The following is a 19,278-nucleotide window of genomic DNA, read 5'->3' as shown; positions in this document are numbered from 1 at the left end:
TTGATTCCAAATATATGGTACAATAAAAAGAAGCGTGTTATATCCTTCATCTCCAAATTCAGTTTACAACAAAAAAAGTGGTACTTAAACATTTGAAATTTGAATTTAATTAATACCATTTACATCACTCGAATTTAATATCTATTAATATTTTATATTTTTTCATGGTTGCTATTAATAACCATATCCTTGTATAAATAAGTTACTTTCATTCCCACTCATTCATCACAAACACTTACACTAATAATGGAAACGTGGTTCATAGCGCTACTCTCTCTCTGCATCATCTTCCTCATCAGAGCCACCGTCTCCACCCTCACCACCACCACCACCAAAACCGCCACTCTCCCTCCCGGTCCTTTCCACATCCCCGTTCTCACAAGCATCCTATGGCTCCGAAAATCCTTCGCCCAACTCGAACCTTTACTCAAAACCCTCCACGCCAAATATGGTCCTATCATCACTCTCAGAATCGGTTCTCGACCTTCCGTTTTCATCGCCGACCGTTCTCTCGCTCACCACGCTCTTGTTCATAACTCATCAATCTTCTCCGATCGTCCTAAAGCACTTCCCACCGGGAAACTCACGTCCAGCAACCAACATAATATCAGTTCCGCTTCTTACGGTGCCACGTGGAGGACCCTCCGTCGTAATCTTGCCTCCGAGATGCTTAATCCGTCGAAAATCAAATCTTTCTCGGAAATCCGGAACTGGGTCCTGGACGCTCTCATCAACCGTCTCAAAACAGCGTCGGAGTCGGAATCCTTTACGTTTGTTCCTCACTTTCATTACGCCATGTTTTGTTTACTTGTTTTTATGTGTTTTGGTGAAAGACTTAACGATGAGAAAGTTAATGAAATTGAACGTGTACAGAGGAAGCTTCTGTTGAGTATGAGTAGATTCAATGTATTGAATTTCTGGCCTGAGGTTACTAAGATTTTGCTGCGCAAACGATGGGAGGAGTTGTTGAAGTTGCTTAAGGATCAAGAAGATGTTCTTCTTCCGCTGATAAGAGCGAGGAAGCAAAATAAGGAAAGTAAGAGTGTTGTTTCTTATGCGGATACTCTTTTGGAATTGGAGTTAAAGGAGGAGAAACGCAAGTTGACTGAAGAGGAAATGGTTACTCTTTGTTCCGAGTTTTTGAATGGTGGCACGGACACAACTTCGACGGCTTTGCAGTGGATTATGGCGAATTTGGTGAAGTATCCGGACGTGCAGAGAAAGCTTGTGGAGGAGATTAGAGAGGTGATTGGTGGTGATGATAATGGATTCAAGAAGGAAGTGAAAGAGGAAGATTTGCAGAAACTTCCTTATCTGAAATGTGTGGTTTTGGAAGGGTTGAGGCGTCATCCACCCGGGCATTTTGTGTTGCCCCATGCTGTGACAGAAGATGTGGTTTTGAATGGTTATTTGGTGCCTAAAGATGGGACGGTGAATTTTATGGTGGCGGAGATGGGGTGGGATCCTCTCGTTTGGGAGGATCCCATGGAGTTTAAGCCGGAGAGGTTTTTGGAAGATGAAACGTTTGATATTACAGGAAGTAAAGAGATAAAGATGATGCCGTTTGGAGTTGGGAGGAGGATTTGTCCTGGATATCAATTAGCTTTGCTTCATTTGGAATATTTTGTGGCCAATTTGGTTTGGAATTTTGATTGGAAGGTTCCTAAGGGTGGAGTTGTTGATTTGTCAGAAAAACAGGAATTTACTATGGTTATGAAAAATCCGTTACAGGTTCATATTTCTCCTAGGATCTAGATCATGTGTGACAAAATCCTTGGAATAAGTCAATATCATGTTGTTATTGATAGTAAAATATGTCTAGAATCCAACTTTGTGTTAGGAAAAGGCATTCAATGTAGCAAAGTATGATATTGCTTTTGTAATGTTAAAGTTGGTTTATGTTATGCATATTATGGTTTCAGATTAGGTTTCTTATATCTTACATCATAGGGATTATGCATCCTCAGTAAACAACTCTGGTAATTTGGTTGAGGCCTACGAAGCACCAACACGAACATCGATAGTGGTTGTCATGTGTCGAACACCAGATGCAACTTAATTTTGAAGGTGTGAGTGCTACAAAGGTCGAGGTTGATCTATCCAAAACATATTGAAAATGCTTTCGTTGGTTTCATGTCATGTTAACATTGCATGCAATTTTAGTAAAGTTTGTTTAACTAAGAATCTCATAATCTGCAGTGAAGTTTGTTTGTTGATTTGTGAAATATGGATGCTTGAGTCCTAACAAGGTGAAAACTAACATGCTAGTTTTTGAATGCACGCAATCTGTCATAGTGAGTGGAAATTTGAAACCACTTCAAAACTATAGTATATTATTGTATTTCTGTTTGGGTCTTGAGGGCATATTCCTACATTGTTGAGTAAAGAAACAATAATGTCAATTTTTAGAGTTTATTTAGTGCACGCAATGCAATTGAAGGTAGTTTTTCCTTTGGTCTCACACGTTGTTTTTCTTTGGATTTTATGTTTCCATTTTAAAACCAAATGAATATATATTGAGGATAGAGAATAAAACACAAAAGAAAGTTGTGGATGGATGGGATCCCTACATAATTGTCAAGATCTTTTGATTTTCTTCGTTCACTTCTCTCTAATAGACATTTACAACTCGTAACTGCAAATATTATATTGCCTGATCTTGGAAGACTAAATTAGAGAAATTAAATATATTCTCCAACCTGAGTGCTTAAATAACATGATCATAAGAATATTTTAAAAATCGGATAGGAAATCGAATCGGTTAAATTTATGATTTAAGGTTTAATTTACTCAATCGATTAACCCTACGATTGAATCTGTTTATTAAATAAATTAATAATATAAAATTAAATTTCATAAATATGTCATACATAATCATATGTTCAAAATTTAATGTATATATTTCAAAAATTTATTATAAATTTAATACAAAAATATCAATAATACATATAATAACATACAATAAAATTGTGAACACTACATGAAGAACAGTAATCGTGAACAGTGCATTTAAAGTAGTCAAATAAAGTTGATTAATGGAACGTAAAAAGTTGGTTAATAAAGTGATGAAGTTGGTTAATACACGTCCAGATATTAAAAATAATTTTTACTAGTACATCAAAGTACATCAAAGTTGGTTAATAAAAAGTAAAAAGTTGGTTAATAAAATAATGAAATTGGTTAATAAACGTTCAGTAGTCCAAAATAATTTTGAGCAATCATCAAAATTGGTTAATACAATGTGAAAAGTTGGTTAATAAAATTATAAAGTTGGTTAATCACACAATTTTATATCAATATCATTTAATTTTAAAAAAATATATATTTTATTTTAAAAAAATATATTATGATAATATTTCAGTGTTTACCTTATTGATAAACAGTGAAATACGGTGTAGGTGTAAGTTTTGGTGTAGAAATATCATTTCTCAATAACATAACATAGTTCTACACTTCATTTCAACATTCATTTAAGAATAATTTGATCAAATTAAAGAATTACAATAAATTAAGTTAAACTAATTCAAACCAAAATTAAAATAATAGAATATAATAACTAAAATAAAATTAAAATAATTAAGAATACCTAAATTAAATAAGATAAAATACCAAAAATAAATAATATAATATACTTCATTAAACAACAATAAAAAAAACGAATTTGAATTGAACCATAATAAATAAATCTTAATTGATAACAACAAACAATATTGATTTGAACGACAATCAATTTTGAGTTAGATATTGTGACTATGTTTGAAAGAGGCGGCGTGATGATGGAGTGTGGTTGAAAGAAAAATTATAATGGAGCGACAAAACTTAAAAGTTTGTATGATTGTAAAAAAATATGGATTTTTTTTTGTGATTGAAAATTTATGTTAAGTTTTGATATTGACATATTAAAATTTATAAAAATAAATTTTAAAATGGTCAATTTGATGAATTTTTTTGAACCATACGGTTTTATAAAACTGGCTCCGATTCTTTGGTTCAAATGGTTTTGGACAATTCAATCCAGTTTTTATGATTTTACTCCGTTTTGACCCACTAGCGGTTTTGAATGGTTAACCCAATCAGTTTCATCTTCGGTTCCCGGTCCAACTGATTGAACCAACCGGTTTGGTCTGGTTTTTAAAACATTGGATCATCATAGGCATCCCTAATAAAATGACAATCCACTTCAATATGTTTCGTGCGTCCAGGAAACATTGAATTGACAATAATTTGGATAACACTTATATTTTCAACATAGAGAGAAGTTGACTCTAGTTAAGAAAACCCAAGTTCAACCATGTGAAGACAATGAGGGGAGCGTGTGAACCAACTTAACTATTGAGCGGAAAATGATATGTCAAGTTGAGTAATTGTTAAGTAATTGAGACTATCCACGAGTTGTTGATGATATATTAAAGCATTATTCAAAAGGTCACCCTCATCACAGTGGTATTTGACATTATCTTCAAGAGAAGTATCCACCAAATTAGCTGATTAGAGACCAGCCATAAAAATTAGGTCTATGGCATACTTATGCTTATGGAGAAAGATAGAAAATACTACAAATTATCTGGGTCTTTCATATGAAATTAGGATTTCAATTATTGTTTAAGCTCCTGAATGAATGCCCAATCAAAACCATTAATAGTCATATTATTAACATAAAGAAGGAAAAGAACAATGATTATAGATGTGCGATAAAAAGAGAATCCAAGTAAAGTAGAACGGAACTTCTCATACCAAGCTATGGGTATCTGTTTCAACCCATATAAAGAGCATTATAGTTACACACACCTTTACAAGAAGATAATAGACGTTGGTGAAGAGTCGTATAAATATTTTTCAACCAGATCGCCATGATGAAATACATTGTTCACATATTGATGAAGATACCATCCATTAGAAGTTTATATAAAAATCAAAATGTGAACAATTGTCATTTTTGCTATCATTGCAAATGTCTCATCATAATCAATTCCATATTCATGCTTGCTTCCTAAGGCAATCAGTCGAGTCTTGTAATGGTTGAGAGTTCCATCATAATTCAGTTTCATATAATACACCCATTTTCAGCCTATGGGGTTGACATCGGGAGAACAAAAGACAATATCCTATGTGAAATTCTCTTGAAGAAACTAAAGCTCCTCATCCATTACTTTAATCCATCGAACATCTTTAACATCCTGTGAGTAAAGAATACAAGTAGATATAATGAATATCTATCAAGGTCTTAAGATATTCGATTAAAATGTCATGGTTCATCCGATTTAGGATCAGATGGAAGATCAATATCTATAAGAGGAGTGGAAATATGGTGCCATTATCGTCTAACATATATATTAACTGGTTTAAAATTTTCAATAGATTGAGGAACAATAGAAAAATTGGGAAGACTAGCAATATCATTCATGGCAGGAGGAAGACAACAAAATCTAAAATTGTTTATAAAAAAATATCACATTTTTAGAAATGAGAAAACAACGGTTATAAACATCACAACAAACAAAATCCTTATGAGAGCGACAAGAACCCATAAATTCACAATGAACAGACTAAGCTCAAAGCTTATGCCTTTCAAACATAGGTAGGGGAACAAATGTTTGGTGGTTTTAATGGTGACAGTGTTTTATCTAAAACAATATAATGTGAAATCTTCATCTATAAAGAAGAAGTAATTATCAAGATGTTAGATCAACATTAATATGTCCTTGTGAGATCAATAAGTAAAGCCAAAGGCAACACCTACGATCAAGAGATGTTTGGTGAAGTCTCTAATGATCTCCTATCAACCCACCCCTGATGATGATATCTATCAAATAAGCTATATCAAGACTCATGAGTAGGAGAGTCAAGTTACTGATGAAGTTCCAAATCTATGATGAATCAAGTAGGGGAACTTAAAGCTTAAGAGTTGTGAAAGAGAGAAAGTGTAAAAGCTCGTTTAGTCATGTGTCTCAGTGATCAATGTATTATAAAGGTATGGGAGTAACTCCTAAGTTATTATACACACGTGCGTGCACACACACAGACACAAACACATACACACATACACACACATACATACACACATACACACACACACACAAACACACATACACACACACACACACATAAAAATAGTTCCAAATCTCTATCTTTTGCTAAAACACCTTAAAATATCTTAAAAACTTATCAAGACTTATGTTCAATTGATTAAGAAGTATTTCTAATCAATTTAGGAAGTTTTTACATTGCGTAACCGATTATGGAATTGTTATAATCAATTAGAGCAAGGAAGATAACTTCATAATTGATTATAAACACTTTTAATCAATCAAGATACTAGTCGATATACGTTTTCCTTTTAAAGAATTAGGACCGTTGCATTTTGAATCTCATAATCGATTATGACTACTGTATAATCAATTAAGAAATTTAATTTGGCCCATTGATCATTTCCTTTTTTAGCCAAAACATTTCTATATAAAAGAGACTTCTCCTCATTTAAAATCACATAAGAGTTGTGATTTCTACAATGCTTTTTCTCATTTTCCACTACTCTCCTCTTTTTTTTCATATTTTTCACTAAATTTTCCTTAGCGCATTGGGTGTGAAAAATACTTTAGAGGGTTTTTGTTTGTATTGGTGATTGTGCTTGATGATACTCCATCATTGCGTAAATTCGGCCGAAGAAACAGATCAAAACAAGTTAAAGAGGAGAAAAAAAATGAAGAGTAAAGGCCAAAGAAAGAGGAAAAAATAGCTAAGTGTGGATAAATAGGGACTTAGTGAAAATCAAATGAAAAAAGGAGCAAAAGCGTGCAACTATTGGAATAATGACACGCAACATCGTGCGCACGATACAGGTCATCACACGCACGATAACCCTTTTTCTGGGCTTTTTGGACGTGTTCTAGTCCATTCTGAAGGCTTTTTAAGGGGACTTTTGGTACTTTTTTAGGGGTTACAGATTTCAACACCAAAGAGGACGATTTGCAACACTAGAAGGCATATTTGGAGAGCATTTGAAGCCATTGGAGGCCAATTTTACAAGGGAATTCTGGTGCAAACCTCTTATTCTTATTTTGGTATTGTAATTTGAATCATGAGTAACTAATTCTCTCTAGGTTATGTTGTGTTTGATGAACCTATTTTGATATTGTTAGGACATATGTTTGATTTAATATTGCATGAGTAATTTAATCTATAATTATATTCAATTGCACCTTGTTCTTAATGCTTTTTATGTGAGATACATTTTTAATCTGATTTTGGGCACATAGGGAATACTGACCATTAGTCTATATGTTGGACCTAGGACAATTATTGTGCTTACGCTGGTTGAATAGGGATAGGAGACCCCGAGTAATGGCTTCGGAATTAACGCTATGTTGCATTGCCTAATCTTGCTTACGCTGGTGGGATAGGGATAGGAAACTCTAAGTAATAATTAGTGAGCTATACTGCAAGGGGTTGGGTATATAGGCTTTGTTAATTCGTTGTGTGATTATAGTGCCAATATCATTCATGTAATGCATCGAACATCAACAATAGAAAAATAGAGGATTCTATACACAACTTGACCAGTTTCTTCTTATTGTCAAACAACTTTATTTTCTTTTCGCATTCAAACTCGACCCCCCCCCCCCCCACACACACACACACAATTTACTATTTTATACGCATGGCATAAATTTGTCTTGTTAAATAGCAGTCTTTATGTATTCGATCTTATTTTATTACTGCGACATTCTCGGTACACTTGTCGAGAAGTCATCAAGTTTTTGGCGCCGTTGCCGAGGACTGTTGATAATTTCAACAAGATAACACTTATGAAACGTTTGTTTATTAGTTTTTTTTTTATTTTCATTAATTACTGTACTACTGAGGTATTTCTTGTTTGTGTATGCGCAACTCAGGATCAACATAGACATTGTTTGATCCAGAAATTGAAAGAACTGCAGGTGCTAACAGGAGAGCAGTTAGAGAAGCAACTCTAGCTAAAAGGATCTTTTAAAAAGATAATCCACTAATCTCTTTGGATGCTGAAGATGAGATCACCATGGCAGTCGTACCACCACCCACTATGGGGGACCATTACAAAAGGACCGACAAATGATAGGTTTCTAAAGGGTTTATACCGGCAAACCCAGCTAACTTTGATATCAAAGCTTTCGTGCTTTCAGGTTTAAGAGATAATCCATTCGACGAGACATAAGAGTTACAAATATTGATGGAAAAGACGTTACCTGGCAATTATAGGGGCATAGAACGTTATCTAAGGCTACCTTTATGAGGGATATGAGGAGGCAAGCATTAGGGGATGATGGATGAGTATATCCATATAAATAGGAGATTCCCTAGATGAAAAAGGTAAGAAAGAATCGCTTAAGAAAATACATAATAGACACTTATAACCAATCATTTAGGGCTCTCCCCGACGGATAACGGGGAAGTCAACCTTTTAGTGTTTTTTTTAGCAAGAACACCATCTATTGTCAATAAATCATACATATCCATACTCTAATTTATACATACATAAGTAAATAAATGAAAGAAAAAATAAGAAAGAGGTTGAGTTGGTTGGCACGAGCTTCGTGTTGTAAGGGTCTCATCATCCCATAACATCTTCACCATCATAAATCCATATACATAACATTAACAAACTACAAATTGAAAAGATAAGGCAAGTGAAAGTGGACTTCAGCATTGCACACGAGTTTTTCATAGCACCAACAACTCATCATCCCATCAACATCCCAACATCATTCATACATAACCATAAACAAAATAAAAAGAATTGAAGAAATTTAAATAATATAAAGCAAATGTGAAAACGCATGCACCATCAAGCGTCACTCATTCGCTCACAAGTCACGAATTATATCACCCTTCACACTTGCTTCAAGTCACACGGATCACTACTTTCCCCCCCAAAGTCCATCATCAATAACTTTTTTCCCTCTCAAAACTCACATGATGATCACCAATCCCCACCCAATTCTCACCTATAAAAACCCATCACTACTCACCCTCTAACACATGGGAAAAAAACCTAACAAACCTCTGTTATATTCAAATCCCCAACCCTTACCAAAGCTCTCTCAAGTTTATCATCTAAGCTTGAGAAAGCTTGAGCTAACCCCCTATATAAGCCTATTATAACTCGTCGGAGAAAAAAGAATGAGAATGAAACTGAGGGAGAATCAAACAAACAGAAGTAGAAAAAAGAGTTTACCTAAGGTATTGGACTCACCGGAGTTTCATACTTCGGCGAGGTATTATTCTTCATTTTCACTTCATTTTCCTTGTTAATTTTTGTTTCTTTATCATTGTGGCACATTTAATTGTCGTAATTGGATGAAATTGTGGCTGAATAGTGTATAAATTTGGATTTAGTGTTATCTGGGGCTAAAAATTGATCCGGGCTTAGGGTTGATATTTTGGTTGTTTTAATGATGGGTTCATGATGAGAATGTGAAATAAGGTAGAGTTTACGTTTTTCACTTTTGGTTTTGGAGCGAAATGAGAAAATCTAGAATTTAACCATGAACATGTGTTCTTGTTAAAACATTACTCTGATCTTTGTTTAAGAGGATAAAGGTTTAAAAAGTTGTTTGTACGGTGGTGTGGGGAGAGAAAAGAGAGAGAAGGTTTGAGTGTGGAGAGAGAGAGAGAGAGAGAGAGAGAGAGAGAGATGGAGTGGAAAGTGAACATGTGAGACCCCTTATGTCATTTTTATTCCTTTCCATCATCATAGTTGTCTTAGACACGTGGCCACTCTCCTTGCCACCTGATTTGCTTAACAATTTTGAGTTGACCTGGGGTCCCATGAGGAGACCCATACCACAACTACCATGTGCCCTAGGTTCATTGCCTTCAGATCAACTTGGATCTCATCAAGTGGTTGAGGTTGAGTCCATGTTTTCACTCCCTCAACCCTTGGAATGAGCCTGATGACATTTAGACTGGGACATCGTTAGGCCATGTTGTTATGCACCCCCTGACTTATTCATCACTTTTTTTATTTCTTTTTGTTTGATTATGTTGGGATTTTGGGCCCATACTGTTTTTGTACTCTTTCTTATCTCATAGACCCATATTACCTTATGCACACTCATTTTGCATTTCTTTTATTTTATTTCTTTTTTATTTTATTATTTTGAGCAATAAAATCATTTAAGAAAATAAAATCAGGTGTATTTTTAAATAAACATCTTAATCAACATCAAGAACTTTCAAAAATCAAACTCAAACCTCTTTTATCAAATTTCAACGCTTTTCAAACGCGAATCAAAACGTTTAATCGCCATTAAATTTCTTTTTAACTTAAGCACTTCATCAAATCTTTTTCTTAATAAAATTGAAATAAAAGGAACATTGGATTACACTCTCCATGAAGCCTTGAATAATTGGCATGAGGCACACATGTCGGTCTTATCGGGAATTCTTCTTCCGTTATAAAACACTTAATTAAACTTGGATGAAAGATAACATTTGAGTTTACACTCCTTGAAACCTCGAGCAATCGTCCCCGAGACACACATCTTGGTCTTACCAAACGTTCGTCTTCCGCAAATAAATTTCATAAACACTTTGGATAAAAAAGGTAAATTGGATTACATATTCCTTGAAACCTTGAATAATCGGCCCCGAGGCAGACGTCTTGGTCTTACTGAGTGTTCATTGTTATCCTCCTAAAATAAACTCAACCAATCAAACCTTTTTTCCGCCTTAGCGTGATGTCAAAACTTTTTCATAAACCAAAGATGCTTCGTCCATTCCGAGACGATGCAAACTAAGCTTCGTTCCTACCATACGCAAGAAGTTAGAAAGCTTTCCGCTCGAATGCGACGAGGATATAACTCTATGAGATTCCAAGTTATGTTGTCTATTCTGACGCGATGTTAATGTTCACTTCTCCATTTTTTGGGTTGCAAGCAAATGGTTTCTGCTCGAATTAGACTAAGTACCTTTTGCTAAAATCGACCAACCAACAAGCATTTTCCTATCCCAGAACTATGTAGCATTGAGTTCCATATCGCACCTGGGGATACGCAGGAGCGAGATTTAAAGTCTCGCCAGACATCATAATAAAAAAAACTATTTTTAGTCCTTTTTCTCTCAAAATTTTAATAACTAGATGAAAGAAAATAAATGATAGCTAACATTCACTTTCGCAAAGTTAACTAAATGGTTCCCGTTGAGTACAACGGAAGTGAGAGGTGTCAATACCTTCCCCTCGCATAATCGACTTCCGAATCCGGATTTGGTTTCGAAGACCATTTTCTTTTTATTTAAGGGTTTTATCAATATTTTTTCTTTCCTATTGGAATGAATAAACTTTGGTAGTGACTCTACTATCATCTCGAGCGTGCGAGCGCTCGTAGTCATTTTTCGCACTGCGGCAATAGCACACATAGGTTTCATAAGGAGCAATTTCGATCATTGTGTCTATTTCAGGTTCTCACCTGAAAATTCACTTCTCATCTTATTGCTCTATGTAGATGACATCCTCATAGCAAGCAACCTCGTTGAATAAGTAATGACGGTGAAGGTTAAACTCAACCATGAATTCGAAATGAAGGACCTTGGAGATGCAACCAAGATTTTGTTTATTGATATCAAGAGAGATAGAAAGTAGTCGACATTATGCTTATCTCAAAAGTCATATATAAGGAAGATTCTAAACAAGTTTGATATGTCAAACTCAAAACCTATTATAACATCAACAACTGAATAATTCAAGTTGGGTATAACTAAAATTCCTAGTACTGAAGTTGAAAGGGCGTATATGGATAGCATTACATATACTAGTATAGTAGGTTCTTTGATGTACGTTATGGTCTGTACCAGGTCAGACATAGCTTATGCAGTAAGCCTTGTAAGCAGGTACATGGAAAATCTTAGAAAAGCTCATTGACAAGCTTTGAAATGGATCCTAAGATACATAAAAGGATCCCTGAGCAAGGTCCTAATTTATGGTGGAGACAGAGGTCATGATGTCCAAAGGAAAATCGAAGAGTTTGCGGACTCTGACTATGCAGGATGTAAGGACACCAGAAAATCTTTGTATAGATATGTTTTCACTATGTTCAGCATAACAATTAGTTGGAAAGTAACCCTTAAGAAGGTGTAGCCTTATGAACCACTGAAGCGGAATACATTGTCTTCACCGAAGTTATGAAATAAGCATTGTGGCTTGAAGGTTTTGCCAATGAGTTAAAACTTCAAGGTCAAGTAATTGTTGTTAAATGTGATAGTTTAAGTGTCATATATTTGTCGAATAATTCGACTTATCATTAAATGAAAAAACATATTGATGTTAGGTTGCATTTTGTCAAAGAGAAAATTGAAAGGGAAGAAGTAAAGGTGATGAAGATTTTGACCGATCACGATGCTGCTGATATGATCACCAAGTAATTGCTAAGTTGCAAGTTCTTTCATTGTACGTAGTTGATAAAACTGCATGATGACAGCTAGTTTGTTTCATGGCTCGAAGTTAGTTCCAAGATGGATATTTGTAGCTTTGTTATTATAAGTTAGTCGGATCAAACTCAAACGCATTGGATGTAGTTATAGTTTTCAACAGAGGGGAAGACTGGAGATATCGATAAAGCTAAAATCTGGAGAATGTTGTAGTAGAAGTCTGTTCATGTATATTGTAGCATTCAACATGTATGTAATAGTTATTTATGCCATGTAATGGTTTAATCTTCATATATTAGATATATATGTCAGTAGTCTATAAATAAATTGTGCTCTCTCGATGTGTACTAGAGATGGTTGGTGATTAACTTGTAAACAAATAATGCTCTTTGAAAAAGTGAATGAAAAATTTATTTTAATCATCTTTGTTATCTCTTCATCAATCTTCCTTTTCTTGAATATAAAGGTCTCTTAATTTTCAAGAAACTCTCTGCAGCCTGTTGGGCAGGACTCCAGCTCTAATTTTGTGAGAGTGATGAGAGACAAATTAAAAATCAAAAAAGAAGTATTAAAGATGAGAGAGATTAAATGATGAAAGAGATAGGAACAAAAAAAGGAGCAGGATGGAGGGCCATAGAGAAATAGTAGAAGATGATTCAATTCCCTCTTTCTCACACGATATTACTTTGTTTTTGGCATTAATTTTCTCAATAGATTGGATGGACGATTTGATGGTCGCTAAGATATTTATCGGAGTACATATGTTTTAACTTGATTAGATTCATGTTGCATGTATAATTACCATGTTTTTCACGAGGGCAAACTTAGGCCTCGCCTTATTTAAGGCTTATATTAATCACCATATCCATACAAGTTTTCTTATTATTCCATTTCCACTCTTTCATCACTAACACTTTTACCTGATAATGGAAACATGGTTCATTGCACTACTCTCACTCTTCATCATCTTCCTCATCAAAGCCACTATCTCCACCCTCACCACCCCCACACTCCCTCCCGGTCCACTCCACATCCCCGTCCTCACAAGCATCCTATGGCTCCGAAAATCCTTCGCCCAACTCGAACCTTTTCTTAAAACCCTCCACGCCAAATATGGTCCTATCATCACTATTAGAATCGGTTCTCGAGTTTCTGTTTTCATTGTTGACCGTTCCATATCTCACAATGCTCTCATTCATAACTCATCAATCTTCTCCGGTCGTCCTAAAGCACTTCCCACCAGCATACTCATGTCTAGTAACCAGCATAGTATCAGTTCAGCTTCTTACGGTGATACGTGGAGGACCCTTCGTCGTAACCTCGCTTCCAAGATGCTTCATCCATCGAAAATCAAATCTTTCTCAGAAATCCGGAACTGGGTCCTATGTTGAACAAGGTAAGAATACAAGTAATTGAAATTGTAAACTTTGCTTGATATTAAAAACAGAAAAGCGGGCTGCATAAATAGCCTTACATAAACTGAACTTCCTATTTTTCAGCACACTATGCTAAAGAATAGGTCTTAACCTAGATACTCCTTTTGAATAGGAGTTTTATTGACTGACTAAAAACAAATACTAATTCAAAACAAATATTAATATTCCAACAATTCCTCCCCTAAGCTAAACATGCATACATCATTTTAGTTTAATCTTCTGAATACATAGCCTGATGTACTCTTCCTGTCATCTATATCACCGGCATAATCGCTGTCTGTGTAAGCTACTAACTCGTCTTTGCATCCTTTTCCATAGAAGATGCCGAGATCAATTGTTGACTTGATGTACCTTAAAATTCTTTTAGCTGCAAGCATGTGTACTTCCTTTGGATTGGACATGAATCGACTAATAAGACACACATAATACATTAAGTCGGGCCTAGTTGTTGTCATATACACCAAACACCCCACGATCTGCTTGAAAAGAGTTCCATCAACTTGCTTCCCTTCTTCCCTTTTTGACAAATTAATACTTCCAGGGACTATTGGATTCTTTACTTCATTACAGCTTCCCATGTCGAATCTCTCGAGAACTTCTCCCGCATACTTCTTTTGGCTTATGTGTATTCCTCTCGCATTTTGACGCACTTCAACTCCCAGAAAATACTTCATTTCGCCTAAATCAGTCATCTCAAATTCTCTTTTCATAGAAGTTTTGAAACTTTGCATCATGATCAGATCATTACTAGTAAAAATAAGATCATCAACACAAAGACTTACAATCAATATTTTATCTTCCTCTTTTTTTATGAAAAGAGTGTGTTCATAGCAGCTCCCTTCGAAACCTTCATTGACAAAGTAACTTTCGATCCTGCTGAACCATGCTCTTGGAGCCTGCTTCAACCCATAAAGTGCCCTTTTCAGCTTGTAGACTTTGCTCTCCTCTCCTTTTACTTCGTATCCCTGCGGTTGTGAAACATATACATTCTCGTGCAGCTCTCCGTGCAAAAATGCACTTTTGACATCCAATTGATAGAGTTTCCAGCCATTTCTTGCTACTAGAGCTATCACCATTCGGATGGTATCCCATCTTGCAACTGGGGCAAAAACCTCGTCGTAGTCTACACCTTTCTCCTGTGCGTAACCCTTGGCCACCAAGCGAGCTTTGCACTTGCTAACTTCACCGTTTTCATCAAGTTTTGTTTTGTAGACCCACTTTACACCTATTATTTTTGCTTCTGAAGGAGCTTGAACTAACTCCCAGGTTTGGTTCTTTCTTATTGCTGCTATTTCCTTGTCCATGGCATCTCTCCAATTTTTCTTCTTCACTGCTTCTTCATAATAAATTGGATCATCCGTAGACATAAACATAAGAAAATTTTGTACCTCATCTTCGGACAATTCTCCTCCGCTTGTATAGTCCTGAAGATAGGTTGGAACTCTTCTTACTCTTTTCTCTAAATTTGGTGGAGTTACCGATTCATTTGAAGAAGAATCAGTCGCTTCTAAGTTGTCTTCTTCTGCTTCACTTGTGGTATTTTCATTTTCATGCTCATCTAATTCCTCAAGTGTTTCCTCATCAGCTTCACCCCAATCAAGTACTTCACTTTTCGATTCGACATCTGTCCTCCCCCAATTCCAGCAGCCATCTTCTTCAAAGATTACATCCCGACTGATTGTTACCTTCATTGTTAAAGGGTTTATCATTTTATACCCTTTTGACTTCTCGCTATATCCAATGAAAACCTGCTTTTGGCTTCTAGCATCAAGTTTGAGTCTTCTAGCATCTGGTACGTGAACATTTCCTACGCATCCGAACACTTTAAAGTGTTCGACACTAGGCTTGAAACCATTCCGACACTCTTCTGGCGTTTTGTTTTTTTTACAGCAGATGTGGGACTTCTGTTGAGCATATGACAGACCCATTTTGCGGCTTCCGGCCAAAACGTTCTGGGCAGCTTCTTCTCTTCTAATATGCAGCGTACCATATTCATAATTGTGTGATTCTTGCGCTCTGCGACTCCGTTTTGTTGCGGCGTATAAGTTGTTGTCAATTGTCGCTTGATTCCTTGAGCTTTACAGAAGTTTGAAAATTCATTTGAGTTGAATTCTCCTCCTCTATTTGTTCTTAAACAACACAGTGCCAAACTAGTCTCCTTCTCTGCCATAGTTTTAAATTCTTTGAAAGTAGTAAAGGCTTCACCTTTCTCATTTAAAAAGTAAACCCAAAGTTTACGACTGAAATCATCAATGAATGTCAGTATGTACCTTTTGTTTCCATGTGATTCAGGAGAAATTGGACCACATATATCTGAGTGAATAAGCTGCAGTTGTTGTTTGGCCCTCCAGATGCTTTTCTTAGGGATAGCTTCTCGATGTTGTTTTCCCACCATGCAGCTTGTACAAATTTTTGATGAAGCATTTAATTTTGGAATTCCTCGAACCAAGTTCTTGTTATGCAGCAACGCAAGATTCTTGTAGCTCAAGTGACCAAACCTTTTATGCCATATTTCACCGAGATCATCAACGTTTGCATTGAAACATGTACGCACCGATATAAGAATGTTTGTTGTCACAAGAAACATTCTGTTGGTGGTCATCAAGCTTTCCATTATGCATCCCCTGCTCGGATGATACAGCTTGCAAACTCCATGCTTAATTACAATTGTGATGTCTCGATCTCGGAGCTGCCCAATACTCAGTAAGTTACTGCGTAGTTCAGGAATAAAAAATACGTCACTTACAATGTGATTACTTCCGTCGATCTCCAATCTGATGTTTCCCTTTCCCATTACTTCTAGCTTTGAGTTATTTCCAAGCTTGACTGAGTGCCTGAAGCTTTCATCTAGCTGCATGAACCATTCCTTGTTTCCGGACATATGATTTGAGCATACGGAATCAAGAAACCATACTCCTTCTTTCTTGTTTTGATGAGAATCTACTTGTGCCATCAGCAACATCTCTTCCTCTTCATTAAACTCGGCATAGTTCACTTTTTTCTCCCAGGTTGGGCATTCATACTGATAGTGTTCCAAATTATGACACCTGTAGCATTCCACCGCAGCCCTATTCGTAAACTGTCGGCCTCTACCTCTTCCTCGGCCTCTCATCATGCATCTGCCTCTGCCTCTTTCATAACGCTCCTCGTGTGTCACCTTCAGTGTCTGCTCCTCCTCATTTGATCCCTTCATTCTTTGCTCATGGATAAGAAGACTGCTTTGGAGTTCATCAACGGTTAGAGTTTCCACATTGTTAGACTCCTCAATGGAGCACACAACATAGTTGAATTTTGGCACAAGAGACCTCAGAATTTTTGCAGTAATGTCGGCTTCTTTCACAATCTCTCCGTAGGCTTTCATCCGTTTTACTATGGAGAGAGCTCGTCCAAAGTATGCATTGACAAATTCTCCCTCTTTCATTTTCAGTATTTCGAACTCAGTCCTCAAAGTTTGAAGTTGAGCTCTCTTCACTCTAGTTGACCCTTTGAACTTTTGCTTCATTGAGTCCCATATCTGCTTTGAGGTGTCATCATTTAGTATTGTCTCCATGATTTCTCTATCAATGGCTTGATAAAGATAATTCTTCACCTTTCTGTCCTTCAACTGCTGCTCTGCAATTGTTTTTGTCTCCTCATCAGTTGGCTCCCGGTTTTGTGGACCACCAACCACTCCATCCTCGACCAAGTTCCATATTTCTTTCGATCGGAGGAAGTTCTCCATCAGCTTCGCCCAATGCTCATAGAAACCATCAAATTTGGGAATTATTGGTTGCACAAATCTGCTGCTACTGATATTTTCTGTCATTCTCACGAATTTTCCTCAACCTCTCTTTCTCTGATCAGGCCTCTTGACGAGGCTCTGATACCAAATGTTGAACAAGGTAAGAATACAAGTAATTGAAATTGTAAACTTTGCTTGATATTAAAAACAGAAAAGCGGGCTGCATAAATAGCCTTACATAAACTGAACTTCCTATTTTTCAGCACACTATGCTAAAGAATAGGTCTTAACCTAGATACACCTTTTGAATAGGAGTTTTATTGACGGACTAAAAACAAATACTAATTCAAAACAAATATTAATATTCCAACAGACATTCTCATCCATCGTCTTAAAACCGCTTCGGAGTCGGAGTCCTTTACTGTTGTTCCTCACTTTCGTTATGCCATGTTTTGTTTACTTGTTTTTATGTGTTTTGGTGAAAGAGTTAACGCTGAGAAAATTAGTGAAATTGAAAGTGAAGAAAGGGCGCTTCTGTTGAGTATAAGCAGATTCAGTATATTGGATTTCTGGCCTGAAGTTACTAAGATTTTGCTGCGGAAACGATGGGAGGAGTTGTTGAAGTTGCGTAAGGATCAAGAAGATGTTTTGCTTCCGCTGATAAGAGGGAGGAAGCAAAATAAGGAAAGTAGATTGAGCGATGTTAACAGTGTTGTTTCTTATGCAGATACTATTTTGGAATTGGAGTTAAAGGAGGAGAATCGCAAGTTGAGTGATGATGAAAAATCCATTACAGGTTCATATTTCTCCTAGGATCTAGATCATGTGTGTCAATGACATGTTGTTATTGATAGTAAAACATGTGGATTTGTCACATGGTTAGATTTTGCTTCTTCCAATGATTCATTATGCATACATGTGTGACTATGGTACGATGTTGTTTTCGTGTAAGGAGAAGACATTCAATGTAGCAAAGTGTGATGTAGTTGAAATGTAAAAGTTGGTTTATGTTATGCAGATTATGGTATCATGACTGACAATGCATGTCTCAGATTAAACAGACAAATTAATTATGTTTAGGTTCATTGTATCTAACATCATATGGATATGGATTATACATCCTCAATAAATTGTTCCTTATGCAGATAAATGACACTTTAATATAATAAATAACTTGATTATGTGGTTGAGGCCTATCAAGCATTAACACATACACCGATAAATGACACTTTAATATCATAAATAACTTTATTATATGGTTGAGGGCTTGATATGCTTTTATTAAAAAGAATGGTAGTTAAGGGTATTTAATTCTTTTGATTTCATGTGGGAGAGATAATATAATTACTATTATACCCTTAATTAAATTATCTTCTATTAACATTATTAAGTAATTAATGCAATAATACTTTTGGAATAAAAATATTAAATATACCTAAATTTATTGACATTTGTTTATATTTAAAGACAAAAAATTAAAAGACTTTTACTTATAAAAGACAAAAAATTAAAAAACTTTTACTTATAAATAGATAATTATGATCTAAAAAAAATAATTATGAGTTTGTTAAAGTAATAATCCGGATTATTATTTTTACTTGACATTTTACTTCTCTATTTTTATATTATTATATTTTATGACGCGACTGATTAATCAGACATGAATATTTTAAAGTATTTTTAAGAAAAAATAAAATAAAAACAAAATTGAATAAGGTT

At 35.5% G+C, this 19,278-nt stretch overlaps 2 protein-coding genes across 2 annotated transcripts; both read left to right on the top strand.

The window, feature by feature from the left end:
* The first annotated feature begins 209 nt into the window (after positions 1-209).
* On the top strand, positions 210-1,921 carry LOC127083728 (cytochrome P450 89A2). Its single transcript, XM_051024062.1, has one exon. The coding sequence runs from the start codon at positions 247-249 to the stop codon at positions 1,753-1,755; it is 1,509 nt and encodes a 502-aa protein (XP_050880019.1). The 5' UTR covers positions 210-246; the 3' UTR covers positions 1,756-1,921.
* An 11,407-nt stretch (positions 1,922-13,328) lies between these two features.
* LOC127083719 (cytochrome P450 89A2-like) lies at positions 13,329-18,612 on the top strand. Its single transcript, XM_051024051.1, has 2 exons — positions 13,329-13,788; positions 17,933-18,612. Exons 1-2 carry the CDS (start codon positions 13,329-13,331, stop codon positions 18,370-18,372), a joined length of 900 nt encoding a protein of 299 aa, XP_050880008.1. The 3' UTR covers positions 18,373-18,612.
* The last annotated feature ends 666 nt before the right edge of the window (positions 18,613-19,278 follow it).

This window comes from Lathyrus oleraceus, chromosome 1, assembly GCF_024323335.1.
Source record: "Lathyrus oleraceus cultivar Zhongwan6 chromosome 1, CAAS_Psat_ZW6_1.0, whole genome shotgun sequence".
In the NCBI taxonomy this organism is placed as follows: Eukaryota; Viridiplantae; Streptophyta; class Magnoliopsida; order Fabales; family Fabaceae; genus Lathyrus; species Lathyrus oleraceus.
The sequence above is the reverse complement of the archived record's forward strand: the minus strand, read 5'-3'. Positions and strand labels throughout refer to the sequence as shown.